Consider the following 15985-nt stretch of genomic DNA (forward strand, 5'->3'; position numbering starts at 1 on the left):
ACAAAAATGCATTAGATATATAAAGTCTACACTCATAATACCTTGATATTGTTTACACATACCAACTGAAAATGTTTCCTTCCTGTGACTGTATGGGACAGTAAAACAAGTTAAATAGTCAGTGCCTAGCCTTAGAAGCCAAGATAGATAGTCTTATAAATGATTCATAAGGTCTGCATATTTAATTTGGTGCTTTTGCTTCAGAAACGATCCCAGTCAAAGGCATTGTTAGGCACACAGTATTAGAATTTCTCCATCCAGTGACAAGCTTTCCCAATAGAAAGGAAAAGCTAATCACGTTTCTATTTCACATTTTTGACTCAAAATCCCCCTATTTTTAGATTGCTCTATAATTTGATAATCCCTTTTTGATCTTCACACCTATTTCTGACAGAAATTCTATTCTTTATAGGCTTTTTAGAGAACACACAATGACAAACATCTGCTCCTCCAGTCTTGATATACATCAATATTTAAAACAGCCTGACGTTTTCTGTCTCGTGATGTGACACAGTGTTAGGCATGAGTTTTTATAGAAACCTGAAGATACAGAGAGGGATGCCATCATGATATCAGCAGAGAACCAACAGCGAGTAGGCGTTAATAACAGCTAACATGAGGCGTTAATGAGTATTCATGCCTAAAGCTATACACTGAGACTTACACCTCCATTCATCACCATTATTATTAAACACAGGGGGGGAAAAGATGTTTTAAACATTTAAATTAAAACACAGGTGCATTTCATCCCAGAAAATAAATTATCTAAGGAAACTTCACACTTTTAGAATACACGTTTAATGAAAGGCACTCTTTGCTGAATAAATAAAACAGCAAATTATGACTTGAACTGTACAATGTTGACACACACAGTAAGAGTCCTTAGATATTAAGTGCTTCATGACATTGTAAAGTGCTGAGTACCCAGGTGACGCTGATGTCACCTTATTGCATTTTAATTACAGGTATTGCTCTTTCCATGGGTGAAAAATACTTTTTTTTTTTCATCCGCACATCATGCGCATATTGTGAGGTTATTAGAAAGGTACCAACTGTTTTTCAACTATATCCATTTACACTTTAGTACAAGCTGTATTTATATGTTTCATAAACTTACATACAGTACATTTTCAAGGTCAAAATGTTGCATGCATATATAGTACCAATTCAAATAAACTGTGCACATTTATCATTTGTTCTCTTCTTTTCTCAAATCCACTTAAGGTATTGGCTTTTCCCATCACATGGAATACAATGCTCATTACTATTATGGTTAAAATACTACAATGCATTCAGCCACAGTAAATATTCAAACGTTCATTTGCTGATAACAAGAAGTAAACCTCATTCCAGCACACTTTGCCATGCAGTTAAAAATGAGAGAAAGAAGGCAAATGGAGATATGTTCAAATAAGAGTGCAAAGTCATTTTTTTTTGCCTTTGTCCTTTCTCCAGCTCCCTCAGATACAAACTGAAGACACATGTTCTTTCACATTTTTTACACATTTTTTCCCCTGCCAACAGTGGATGGTGCAAAATTCCAAAAGTGCTTAAGAGATATGTGGAAAAAAGCATTAAGTGCATTGGATTGATGTGTTTTTTAAAGGGTAAATTCACATTACACTTTAGAAGGTGATCCATATATCTAATGTGCATAATTTGGAGCAAAATCCCAAATAATAAAAGAAAAGTTGGTTTTAAAAGCTGAAAGTTTTTCATGCAACTACTGCATGTACTACATTATACTCTATTATATTAGATTTATATTCTTCAGCCATCTAAAAGAGTTATGGCGGACATGCTAATGCGCCAACTGTTTATCACACAGATATTGTTATGCTGTGTCATATGGAGAAGTGCTGCTTCTCCACAAGAATAGATTTTCTGATAAGTCACTGCGTGTGCTGATGTCCTCTTGCCTGGATACATTCATCTGCCCTTGAAAATCATGCCAAGTCCTCTCAAGATTCTGCTGATTATGATGAAGTATAGACTGACATGGGACTGTGATGTAATATGAGTACTGAATATACTTCCAGTTCTACTGCTGCTCAAAATAATTTTTGATTTGTTTTCTTCCGTCACTTAGTCTGCTAATACAGCCCAGAGGGACATTATACAACTGCCTGTCCCGTCGTTACAGTATTTACTCTAACAATAACATTTTCCAAGATTAAGTATTTGCCTCAAGTACATAATTGCTATGACATTTTTCTTCAAAGTGCACTGAATGAAAGATAATATGTTATACCTTTCAGTCATTCTCATAAAGGTAACTGACAGTAGTTGTAGTAATTGCACTTTGACACATTCACATGCAGGCAGACAACTTCTGTGAAAACTGTATCGCCAAACATACATCCATAGATTTATCCATAACCATTTATCTAAGTCAGAGTTGCAGGGTGGCTGGAGCCTATCCTGGTTGCCACAGGACCACACGGTTCTTATTAATACTGTAATTATCTGCACAAATGCTGCCATGTTTGTTGTATAAAATAGAGAGAAAGATAAACTGATTATCCAGTGTATCTTATTAATGGATATGTTTGTTTTGTCCATTTGTTTTTCATGCCCTTTATATAAATAAATACTTGAGTTTCTTTATCAGTGCATGCCATTCTTTTCATTCTGCCAGGTGCTGTTACTTTTGTTTAGTGAAAGTGTGCTTCCACACTTATTTGCAGCTGACATTTTCTGGGCAGCCTCTGCTGCTGCATCCATCACCTGTTTCTCCTCCTGCTCAGTCTCACGGTGGTAAAAATAGTTGAAGTTGGACACGATGACAGGGACGGGCAGGGCAATGGTCAGGACACCAGCAATGGCACAGAGAGTGCCGACCATTTTGCCTCCCATGGTGATGGGGCACATGTCACCGTAACCCACAGTGGTCATCGTCACCACAGCCCACCAGAAGCCATCAGGGATGCTAACAAATTGTGTCTGGGGCTCATCCACTTCTGCAAAGTAGATGGCACTTGAGAATAGGATGACTCCTATAAATAGGAAGAAGATTAGCAGGCCCAGTTCCCTCATGCTGGCTTTCAGGGTCTGCCCCAAAATCTGAAGTCCCTTTGAGTGTCGGGAGAGCTTAAAAATTCTGAAGACTCTCACTAGTCGGATGATTCTTAGGATTGCTAAAGACATGTTCTGACTAGAGTTCATATCGTCATCAGGTGTTGTAGCCAGCTCTGTTCCCAGGGTTACAAAGTAAGGAATAATAGAGACGATGTCGATGATGTTCATGATGTTATTGAAGAAATCACTTTTGCTTGGGCACACTACGAAGCGGACACCGACTTCAAAGCAAAACCAAATTATGCAAATAGTCTCCACTATGAAAAAGGGATCAGTGAAATATGCTAGCAGGTTTTTAGTGGTCTGATGAAGGTTAGCATCTTCTCGGGTGCCATTGATAAATTGGGTTACACCCGGAATAAAGTCATTGTCCTCCCTGAACTCTGGCAGAGTCTCTAGGCAGAATATGAAGATAGAGATGACAATAACAAGGACAGAAACCAGAGCAACAGATTTGGCCGCACTGGAGCTCTCTGGGTATTCAAACAGTAGCCAAAACTGTCGCTGGAGTTCATTGGTGGGCAAAAGAACTTCTGGCTCTTTGATAAACCCTTCATCTTCACGGAACTGCTCCATTGCTTCATGACCCAATTCATAGAAAACAATTTCATTTGCAAATACATCTAAAGGTACATTGGCTGGTCTGCGGATTCTCCCTCCTGACTGATAGTAGTAGAGAATCCCATCAAAAGATGGACGGTTTCTGTCAAAAAAGTACTCGTTTCTCATCGGGTCAAAATAGCTTATCCTCTTCATAGGGTCTCCAAGCAGTGTCTCTGGAAACTTATTCAGGGTGCTGAGCTGGGTCTCAAACATCAGTCCTGAAATATTGATGACAACTTTCTCATCTTTTTCTTCCATGTAGTGCTTTTCAAACAAATCTTCACTCTCGTAATAATCCCTCGGCATCTTACTGAAGACACTGTTGGTGGGAGACTCACTGTTGATCAGGAGCTTTAGATTAGAGATCAAACTGCCACTGCTGGAGTTGGCTTTAGTGGTCAGTGTAAGAGGAGTGGAAGGTGAGAGCCCCTCTGCACCAGACTGATGACTGCGTCGTCTTCTGTGTGGTGACTGTTGAGGAGAAGTCAAACGCTGGGTTAAAAGGTTCTGATCAGCGGCCTCTGATGTGGGCGAGGTTGGGTACCCAGAATCACTTGGGTCTCCCAGGTTGATGCCAACATCATCCATGTTCTCAAAATTAACTAGTGGCACCTCCATTGCCTGTCTTGTCACTAGCCACAGCTCTGTCTCTCAACGTTTCTTTGTAGACAGAGGAGACACCACAGCCAGTGCCACACGGAAGATCCTGGCAGGGGCTCCCTCCTCCTGGTTATCATTCAGGCAGCTGTACACTACTTTTTGGGTTCAGACCTCTGTGTAATCTGTGAAATAGGGGTGGGAAAAAGGAATGTTGTGAAATTGGACAAATGCTGCAATACACCTCTGTCAGCTCCTGTTTAGATAAGCAGAGTGCCAGCCATCTGATACTTTGCTTGTGCAGTTATCCCCCCCCCCAAATTCTCTCCAATAACCTAAACGAAAACACAAACTCGGCAAATTCGGCCCTGAAAATGCTTACATGGAGTATGGATGGTATTATTACTGATATGTATGGCAAAGCACTTTCATTATAGAAAAACATCTGAACTTTCATTTATGACTGAAAACAGAGATTCATCAAAACCAAAGCACATTTATTTTGTCTCAGTATCTAAATGTTTGTCTGTAAGTACCTAACTAGTGACTTGTTTAATCCATCCAGACGCTGTTCAGCCTCAGGATAGTCTATCAGCATCACATTTACCTTATCTCTAAGAGGCTGTTTATCATTCCGTTTGTCTGGTTCGGACAGGTAACCAAATCCTGACACACGCTCGAAGGCTGCAACCTCTGTGTCCACTAGACACCAAGGGCCCTGACAGACTTGGGACTCAGTTTCCACTTGCAATGTAACAGATAATGTAACAGTCTGTTCTTATGTAAGAATATTATATAGAGGTTATGCAAAGAACTGAAATGGTATATTGATATATGTTTGGAAAGGAGTTACTGAGCCCAATAAAAAAAAATGGACAAAAAAGTGCTTTTTGGACAACATTCTTGGATCTCAGACATTTGAATCAATTATTATTATTATTATTATTTTTGCTGCAGAAACCTTAAAATTGAGTTAACTCAGCATTATCTCACACCAAGATGATACTGAAAGACACAACAAATGATATTATTACCTTAACAAGGTCTGAACATCAAAGCGCTCCCAAATCACATCCAAATTTTCAATTAAAAAGTTAAAAGTTTAAATCCAGCTGTGTGCAGATGCCTGTACCACTCACCCATGTCCCCGCTCTGCAGAAGTTATTGTGTCCTCTCTAATCCTGCCTGGCAGCTCCGCTCTGCTCCCCTTCACTCCCTTCACTCTCCCTTATCCAGACTCACAATCAAGAGTGTCTCAAGCTCTATTAAAGCTCCCACTGGGTAATTTAACACCGAATACGAAACCAGAGATGCCAGAGGTACCCACACATACTCACAAACATACACAGTCACACACACGCAAACACAGACAAACTAAAACACACGTAAAGCGAACTCACTGTACTTTAAATGTGGGGGTCACCTGGCTTTGTTCTCCCTCCTCCCTCCTCCACCACTGGAGATAGGTAAGCTCTGTGATAGGACATTTACTCCGCAGGAGCCAATCGCTGTTTGATGAGGCAAAGGGAGTGTGGGACCCACTCTTTTCCGCCTTTCCTGCAGAGTAAGCACCCACATACAGGATCATCCAACCCACCCTCACCTTGGGATTTAACCATATTTTTCCCCTGTTACAATACTTGCCATAGCTCTCATTACCCTAAGCAGAAGAACACATCATCCTAGGGGCTTCACCTCCCTTTTATTTACACATGTACACAGATGTGAACTGTTACTTCACCTGCCATTGACAAAACTGTCACAACTGTTTTCTAAATCTTAACAGAAATCTGCTTTTTACAATGGCTCTGCAAACATGTGATGCAAATCTATAACGTGCTAATTCTAGTGTGTGAAAAATATGAATTACAACACATATTTTAGTGAATTCTATTGATAAATGGTTGAATTTTTCACAGGGGTTTAGTATATTCTGATTGTGCTCTCCCCTTGGGGTGTGAAGACTTAAATACCTCTGCACCTTCTGCAACTGAGATTTTGTCAGATTAATAAAGCAGCTAAATTCCAATTGAAATTGAAATACTTTAATTACAGAGATGCTATACTAGTTAGTATAGTTTAATTGAACATAACCTTGCACTTTCTCAGAATGTCATCCTATTTGGCAGCACAGTTTGATTAATATGTTACTGGATATAAAACCAGTTGATGGAAACCAGAAATCCTTCCTTCATCTCACTTTTGCTCTGCTGCAGCCAGGAATCGGCTGTCTCCTGAGCCCCTGTAATACTGAGCAGGACTACTTCAGGCATAGGCACATGGTTTCAAGGTCACAGAAAACTATTAAGACTTTACAGTCTGTGCTTTCCCATTCATCATCAACACTCACCTCTTGACATGTCATTATGTGTTCTCACATGAACATCATGCTCATGTACATTCATAAATATTAACTTAGGGGAAATTCATGCACATAGAGCATGGCCACACGGAGACTTGCATGTGCAAACATCACCCAGCTAGGTCAACATTCTCAATATGTAGGGATCTTTTTCTTGTGTGATCCTGTTATATCCTGGACATGTCATTGAGAGTGCAGTCAGTCGAAGCATGACCTGTCACTTAAACACTTCATAATAGAATTTGCGACAGGCAAAGAAGGACAGGAAGATGGACAGCGAGGGGTGTTCATATACTACATGAGTCAGGCTGAGAGGGTAAATAATCGATGTATTCCTCTGCAAAACGATTTGTCACTGAAATGAGGAAAGGGGCGGTAAATGCCCGAGATATGAGCTCCAGGATGACGTGGACTGCAGCTGCTGCAGTGTTACTTGTCTCACGAGTACTGACAAGGTACCAGAGGGATAACGTCCCTCCCTCTGCCCTTTCATGCAGCCCTCAATCCATCATCCATAGCTCCTCCCTCCCAACATTCAGCCCTCTCCCCGATGACACTGTCACCTTACCGATAAACACAGTGTGTTGACAAAGCATTTTCGCCAACGTGAAGGCTTGTGTGAACCATACTGACACTGCATGGGTACAAATCACCTCCTGCACACCTTTATGGAGCCTGACTTTGAGCCATGGACACCTGCTAGAAATAGTAACAACAGCTTATGAAAGCTTAAAATTTGCAGTATTTGAAAGAAGTGAAAGAAGTATCAAGTTTCTTTAGTAAGCGTAGCAATGTCACACCCTGAAAACACTGACATAGGTAAAAATCCAGCATTTACTTTTTAATCTAATGAAGAAAAGTAGTATTTACTTTAACTAGCACTAGGAAATACATTATTAGAATGCTCGATTAATCTGTTTTTTGCTCTGCAAAAAGTGTACTTTTGCAGAGCAAATATGTATGTGACTACAGTGACTACATGCCAAAAAGATAGTTATACTTCCATAGAGATTAAGAGGCCGTGTAGTTGATTAATATAGTTGATTAACTGATTATCAGCAAATGTGAGCCCCTCTATAAAAGCAGAAAATTTGGCAGTTTGCTGTCAAGAGCATTCAGCTGTGGGTTAACACATTGCAGAGAAGAAAAAACATTAACAGTGATCTTAGAGAAGCAACTGTTGCTGCACATCAGTTTGCGAAGCAGTTTAAGGCCATTTTCAAGCATTTGCAGTCTATTATTTTACAGTGAAAACGTTTATTCACGTGTGGAAAATATTCAAGACACTTTCCAAAATCTTCCTCGGAAATTTGGTCAGACTGTGGAATGCTGAAAGAAGCTGAACAAAACCCTAGTGCTTCATCTCACACTTTATTGGCCTCAGTTAAATGTTTGTTAAGTGCGATTTGGTATCTATCAGCATCAGCTGGGCAACTCCTCCGTATGCCAAAGTATTCTAGAGTCAATGTGAGACCATCTGTCCGACAGCTAAAGTTTGGCCCAATCTGGGTCATGCAACATGACAATGATCCCAAGTCTACAACAGAATGCCTGAATAAGGAGAGTCAAGGTATTGTAGTTGTCCAGGTAAAGTCCAGATCTCGACCTGATGGAAATGTTGTGATGGGACCTTAAGAAAGCTGTGAATAAACAAATGCCCACAACCATTACTGAATTAAATTAATATTATATAGAAGGTGCTGTTGAATCATGGGCTGTTTTGTTTCTAACAGACCGCAAAGAATCCTGGGAAAACACATTTTTTCCCCACATGACTATTTGTCAAATCTCACAGGTAAATTTACCTTCTGACTGATTATAGTTTGGGCACAAAATTCTATCAGTCAGAAGGTAAATTTACCTGTTGAGAAATTACACTTATAATATATTTAAACTATAATTTCTCAACTCTTTTGTTCAACAGGGACAGCAGATATTTAAAAGGCGAAATGCCAGAAAGGAAGTATAGCTGAACACTGACAGACTGCATGGTCAGTGTCTTAAATCCTCCATCCACCAGGATGCCCCAAGGGTTTAAAACAATAATGCAGCAAGCTTATAAAGCTGCCAAATAAACATTATGTTCTGGCAGGTTCAATGTTTTTGAAATGTATACTTGCTTTAACTGACTTTTTTCCCCCAAATGCTCAACAGCAAACATCTTTACAGCGTTATACATAAAATAGTTTTCATCTCTATAGCAAATTCCCCTACTTATGACAGCTTGCTAGCAAAGCTTTATAGCATTTGCTGATAACATTAATTGCTCTAACACCCATAACCTGCTACCAGAAGAATCTCTCAGTCTTTCTCTTTTGGCAGTTGCTCCACTATCTTCAACGACTACTCCTCAACTGCTTGCTGTTTGGAAATGTTTCTCCTTGCCTGCAGCAGCCTTAAAACAACACCACAAGCGGAGTAACAAACAAAGTAAAGTTGTGGGGGCAGAAGCTAAACAACGAGCTGAAAATTAATTAATGCTGAGCAGGACCACAGATTCAGTTGACAATCTGCTGTTCTATGGTGAACGAAATGTGCTTTACACTGTAATTTGAAACACTGTAAATAAAAAAATATTGATTTTAGCTTATTTAACTACTGTTTTCTAGTGAATGTTCTCAGTTGCATTCAACAGCTACACTACTTACTCACTGCTAAGAGACTAAATACACCGTTTGAAATGACAATGAACATAAGCTGGGAACTACTCATCTTGTACACATGATCTAGGTAATACTATCTCAGAAGCCCATATGCTCAGAATGCATTGGCTTGCCCATTAAGGGTGACAGGATTTCAATGTGCATGTCAGGTAGCACGGATTAGACATTCCAGCCTCGTAATCTTATAGTGAGGTAACGACATCTGGTCTAGTAATCCTATATATTGCAGCAGAGGTGTCTTCATTGCAGAGTACTATATATAAAACCCTTACACAAGTCAAAGTATAATGTTAGGGAAGCTAAAGTGACATGCTCATCCAGGAGGATTTAAGATGCAGATCATATGACTGCTGTATCCCCCTATGTTGTATCTTTGTTTAACCATGGAAAAAAAGATTAAAAATCTAATTTTCCAAGATTCATTTTCTTGTGAATATAGGAAAGGATTATTAATCATCTACAAATAGCATAGATTTCAAAATACTGACAATTTGTGAAGTACTGGCCGCCCACACACATTCAGATCAACAGAGGGCCATTTGATGCAAGGACTCCAAAAAGCTCAAAATTTAATCACAGGCTCTGTAGGTAAGATTGAAACTGTTGCTGTCAAACTGCAATCAGAGAGCCTGCACAAATTCGACCTGCATGGGAGGCACACCAGCAACAAGAAAGCTTGGCAGTCAGCAAAATCCCTCAACACAAAGCCCTTTTGCCAGCAAACACATTCGCAAATTCTAACATAGCTACTCTAGAAAGATGAATGAAGACAAGAATTTCTGGCCACAATAAAATTAGATATTTTTGGTGCAGACCAAGGATACCAGCTGTAAAGCCTTAAACTGGAAATATTGTCATTTGGGGTTTCTTCACAGCCTCAAGAATCAGGTAGCTTCAAGTTTTCAAAGTGTTGCAGATGAAGCAATGTACCTTGCAGTATGGGGCACCAAGTCAGTAAAAGACTGATAAACAAGATCTTGTAAATAAAACAAGAACAGATTCATGCTGGGGTTATAATAGGCCAAAGGTACTCAGTTTTTCCAATAGAAGAATGATAAATCTCTGTTGTTTTTTATTGAATGAAATGATTAAATAAGCCACTTTCTTTGTGATGCTTTCTTTGTGATGTCATCTACTACATATTCCCTTGTCTGTATGCACTTTAGTAATTGGTTGTCAGATGACTGTTTAACCTATTTTTTCACATAACTGAACATACAGGTCTTGAACTGAGGTTTTAGGTGACGAACATGCTAGTAATTAAGTCTTTATTCCACTGTACACACTTCCCTTCAGTAGACTAAGGATTTGGTCTGGATTGGATGATAGAGAGACTCCAGTGTTCATTCTGTGGACTGAGGACTCCACTAAGGAGATTATGTAATATAGAAGATCAGCCTGGAGAATCACCCTCACAGATAAATTGTGATGACTAAATACTACAGACTTAATTGAAATGTCTGGATTGTTTGACTGAGAACCTTCACAGACGTCTGGATTGTTTCCAGCCAGCCTCACTAATCAAACGACAAGTGCTAATCTTAACTGACTCTTTGGACTCATCATAGCAGGAGGAGGTTAACACTGACAACAAACCAGTCATGGTGCAGCCAAAACTATTAACACCACAATCCTCTGTGGTGGCTTAAACTCACTGGTTAAATTATAATTTTCCTTTACCAACACATCTTTCCTCTATTCTTTTTTGTTTGTTGTTGTTTTCAAGTACAAAAACCATCTTTTTTTAAAATTTTTTGTATAACTAATACATACTATCATTTCAAAACAAACAAGAAATTCCTTCAAAGCAACATAACACACTGTGGGAAGAATTATTCTGAAATCATACAGCAATGATGAATGCCACACACCACCCACTGTTTTGATATCAGCATTGCTCACTGTTGGACAGGGAGGTTCCATAGCTGCAGGCGCTGTTTGCTCATCCAAAGCCTCCTGAGTTACACCAAGCCTCCTCCTCATGTTCCCATATGGCCTGTTGATGTGTACAAAACATTAGAATGATGAGATTGATGAGTGAGATTCACGAGAGAGAATCCGAGCTGAGATTTTTTAGCATTTAAATATTTTTGTGATACAAAAACAAGTATTTTTATATTCACTAGTGAAATATTTCACAATAAAGACTCTCATCTGTGTAACTGTAATACTGTTCAGTACTATTCTTAGTAATAAAAAACTTCACTGCTAAACTGTAAAAATGCAAGCTAACAAATGTTGTTGCTAGGCAAGTTTTCAAATGTATTTTATTTGACGCAAAAATAAAGATTTGCTATTGACAACAAGCAAAAACATGTCAGTCCAAATATGTTTCCCTATAGTTGCCCTAATACATTTTTCTAAGCCATAAAACAAGAATTACTGAGTTACTCAGGAAACTAAGCTACAAAATAATCTTAGAATTATGTTTGTTTTGCTACTTCATTCCAAAAATAGTACAAAGTCTTCTTATATTAATAACTGTGTAATAGCAACACACTTTTTCAGTGAAATGTAAAGCCTCTATTTAATTTACCTCTTCATCCAGCCGTGAAAGAAGCTTGTCTGCACTCTGTCACGCAGAGAGTTTGATTAAATATCTGACCGGGCATTTGCAGAGTCTTAAGGAGCAGTTGTAAATCTCTCCAAAGCGTGAGGTTTCGACAGAAGGGAGGGCAGTTACAGTTAAATATACAAGACAGATGTTTTGAACAACAACAAAATTCGAGTCATTTAGTCTTGTGCAGCATGCAAAAATAAACACAGTAAACGTTATCTCATGTTGATAACGTTCATTAAGCTTTTTGCACAGGAAATGCACAGTGTGTAGGGAGATATCAGTGAATGTAACACTGTAGCAATCAGCAATAGCAACAAAATTACTGCACACAGGGACAGTAGATGTCACTGTAAAACTTCTTTGTGATTTCTTAGTGAAAGCTTCATCTTTTCAGTCGTTTGTCTTGTCCATCTGTCCTCCCGTCGTCAGCATAACAAGCCTGAAAGGAAAGCACACCTGTGTTTATGCAGCATTGGGATCGTTTTTCTCATTGCTAGTAAAGTCCTGAACCTGTCTGTCTGCCTGCCAGGTGCTCTTGTGTGGCTCACTATCAAATTTCACACCCGTGTGTAGGATTCACTGGTCACATGCCAGTGTTTTTTCTCTGCGCGCTCACCTTTTTGCCCTCACTTTGGTCCATTTAATGGTTTTTTTGAAAGTCAGTTGGGGTTGATAGACTTAAGGGAGAAAAAGAAAATAAAACAAATGAAACAGAAATTTTATTTATTTATTTTTTGTTTTATTTTCATGTCTATCTGTGTGGGTTGAGCCACTACACAGACACAGGTTCATTTCGTATCATTTAATCTTGATTTTATATGACTAAAAATCGCTTTTAACTCTTAGCTGTGCTAACCTTTTTGCTCTAGTAATAGTAATTTGGTTTTATTAGTCATTTGCCCAGCCTAGGAACCCCATAGTGTAGTGGGTTACACATTTGCCTAATGAGCACCCTGGTTCAGTTCCACATGGTGACACAAAAGCTCTTGTGATTTGCGTCAGGAAGGGTATCCTGTGCAAAAAATCTGCCAAATCAAATACACAATGCTGCTTACTGTGCTTACAAAAGCATCTCTCTCTCTCTCTCTCTCATTTTGGATCAGGTCTGTGTTAACACAACTTTACAATGTTTCCAGGAGAGGATATCCTTGCAAATTTCTCCCAAGGTCAAGCTGTGTAATGCTCAGAGACACTGCAATAAAAACCCAAGTGCTTCATCACAGACTTTACTGGCCTCAATTATCATGTTCAGGACTAAAGTTCATGACAGTACACTTAGAAAAGGACTGAACATGTATGGGTTGTTTGGACGTATTGCCAGCAAGACTGGAATGTACAACACCTCTTGCCAGCTGTCAAGCATGGTGATGGAGGAGTGATGATTTTGCAGCCACATGACAGAACAGAGCATGACTTTCTCCGTATTAAGTCAAATGTGAGGCAATTTGTCTGACAGCTAAAGCCAAAACTGGGTCATGCAACTGAACAATGATCTCAAGCACAGCTGCAAATTAACAAGAGAATGGCTGAAAGAGAAAAGTATCAAAGTGTTGCAATGACCCAGTCAAAGTCCAGGCCTCAATCCAATGGAAATTCTGTTTGGCACACCACTGGGACAAAGTTACAATGATTTCATGGCCTGAGATTACATGAATTCATATTCAATATTCTAATAACTTGGGTTCAGTGATGGGGAGCAGTGAACTAGTAATTTAACTATATTTTGTCATTGCTTAGTAATTCAGATAATTGACACCAATGAATGAATTTCTTTCATTTTTTTTTCACTTTTATATAGTTAAATGCAGAAAAAATATTTTTGTTGGAAAAGGAATGTTTTTTAATGTTAATCTGGTAAAAATAAGACACAATATCTACTAATATTATCAAAACTGAAGCTTATTAAAATAATTTCACCTAGTCTCAGATACTGCGTTTGGACACTTTAAAACAGCTTAATTTAATGATACAGACAAAACTGTACCATACGACTTTTTGCTTAGCGATTTATTCTTTTAGAATGTTTTTTTTAAATAAATCAAATCTGATCATGCTCTGTTATCCATCACATTTCAGTGTAAACATTGCTATGCAGTAAACTGTTCTATCCCTAATAAACGTGATTAACATTCAGCACCTGTCTTCCACATAATGCAGGTTCTTGTCTCTGAAGCCAACATAGGCCTTATCACCACAGTACAGCTCTAAAACTCACACAATATGCACGGTGCAATCCTCTGCTTCTAATACACTCTCCTGGAATACCACTTCTGTTTGGCTTATAAAATATTTCTGTACCAAACTCTTGTCTTTAATCCTCGTGAGGTCTCTGGTTGCTTTGTTCAGCCTCCGTGTATTCGTATGTGTAGGAATTAGATACCTCAGCGTGTGTGACAGAGGTGCTGAAAAGCCCTGCTTGCGGCCATGTTGGTGGGGACAGATGGACAGGTATTCAACTCTAAACACTGGGTATCTTCTTATCCAGTGGAAAGCTGTTGGCCATTGTTGCCATGGTGTGGCTGCATGGGCTGCTGCTTCAGGAGAATAGAGAAGCTAGCCTATAAATCTTTCAGCCTGCAGAAGTCAAAGCGGTGGTTTTCACACACCACTGTGGTTCTAATAATGAAAAACTAGCTAATGGCAGTTTATTGAGAAGTGCTGTGTTTACACTTCTATACTTTCCTTTATAAATGACTGAAAAACATCCCAGTTTAACCTCTACGTATCAATGGTATTGAAGTACCATCCATCATAAAACACAATTTCACCCTACTATTATGACTTTGCATTCCTCAGTGGTCCTTGATCACTCTCTTTGATCAAACATGAATAATGAATGAAGGCAACCTTCTTGCACCTGACATGAATGCTCCACCCTGGAACTCAGCTCCAATTTCTCAAATGATAATACAGCCATTTAGGGTCAGAAGGCATAGAAAATACTTCTCTGCCTTATAGTTCACTGCATTAATTGCTTATTTTTCAGCAATCAGCAATCAAATCAGTTGATTGCTGATTGCTTTGGGGTTTTAACATATTTAGTCACTCTTACCTTTTACTACTAATTATTCTGCTGCCTCAAGTGGCAAATAGCTGGTACTGGCTTAAGGGATAATCCAGTTGTTTTGAGTATTTTCAAGTGTCGAACTGGACACCTTGGCAATATTTGACAGTCTATTGGTTATGTGCTCTGAAAGCATTATGCCTAGAAATCAGCAATGAGGTGAATTCATTTTTTATCCAGATTATCTGCACTATTAGATTTGGCACTATATCTGTGGCCTAATTGCACTGGAAGAGTGTACACATATAGCAACATACAATACAATGGGTTGAAAGATAGTGAAGAAGTTGGTTTATACATAGATAACACTGTGTGTTTACCACAGATAGTTATGTAACTGTTTTACCTTTAAACTTCATTTTCCCTACATTTTGTTTACAATAAGTGTAAATGTAGGCTGCTTTCTTCATTTGTAAGATAAAATGAATTTGATGATTAACATCTTTTACAAGCAGTGTAAAGCAGTAAAGGTTGTTATTAATCAGAGTTATCTTTTATAGAAAACCTATGAGTATTTTTAACTGCCACTGCTGTTGAAACCCCTCACATTTCATTAAACTCCATAAAAACAAGTAGTGTTGTTGGAGTGTTTCTGGGCAAAGAAGCGCCAGCAGTGCCATCTGTACAATGAAGATGATGCTTTGTTTCAGGCCCCTTCATCAAGTGATCATTGCATACATAATGAATAAGCTCAGTGGATGCAGTGGGACACACTGAACCACACGTGGAGCTGCCGTCATTCTGCTGCTCAGCTCATTTTCTGTTTGCAACTCTAAATTAGATTGCCTATTAAGCACATTTGAATGCCCTCTTTTCATCAAGATTTAATTTCCTTCAAATGATTCCTCTCTGTTTGATTCCATGTGATAGAAATCGTATGTGCCGAGATAAGACAACCAACATTTTCTATAAGGGAAAGGTTTGCATTTGCAAACCCATTAGCAGGAAAATACATTTTTGTTGAAAAATAGAAAGTGCACAAGCTGTGAGAATGTGAAGGGAAGGCAGTGAGAAAAAGCTGGTAGGTTTAACCTCCTAAGACCCAAACTCTTTCATGG

The 15985-nt window shown here is 38.8% G+C and overlaps 1 protein-coding gene across 3 annotated transcripts; it reads right to left on the minus strand.

Moving 5' to 3' along the window:
- Positions 1–779: 779 nt before the first annotated feature.
- On the minus strand, positions 780–8424 carry LOC146387595 (potassium voltage-gated channel subfamily A member 10). 3 transcript variants are annotated; one of them, XM_084929330.1, is made up of 2 exons: positions 5702–8424; positions 780–4463 (listed from the first exon to the last, which is right to left on the minus strand). In XM_084929330.1, the coding sequence occupies exon 2, from the start codon at positions 4297–4299 to the stop codon at positions 2608–2610; it is 1692 nt and encodes a 563-aa protein (XP_084785456.1). In that variant the 5' UTR covers positions 4300–4463; positions 5702–8424; the 3' UTR covers positions 780–2607. The 3 variants fall into 3 exon arrangements, with proteins under 3 accessions (XP_084785456.1, XP_084785455.1, XP_084785454.1); XM_084929329.1 differs by having other exon boundaries at positions 5679–8424; XM_084929328.1 differs by having other exon boundaries at positions 5418–8424.
- Positions 8425–15985: the final 7561 nt, after the last annotated feature.

Source organism: Perissodus microlepis, chromosome 5, assembly GCF_051167445.1.
Source record: "Perissodus microlepis isolate ML-2025 ecotype Zambia chromosome 5, ASM5116744v1, whole genome shotgun sequence".
In the NCBI taxonomy this organism is placed as follows: domain Eukaryota; kingdom Metazoa; phylum Chordata; class Actinopteri; order Cichliformes; family Cichlidae; genus Perissodus; species Perissodus microlepis.

Bases quoted from the DNA above. Each gene is read 5' to 3' on its own strand.
- LOC146387595 (XM_084929330.1), bottom strand. From the start codon at position 4,299: ATGGAGGTGCCACTAGTTAATTTTGAGAACATGGATGATGTTGGCATC.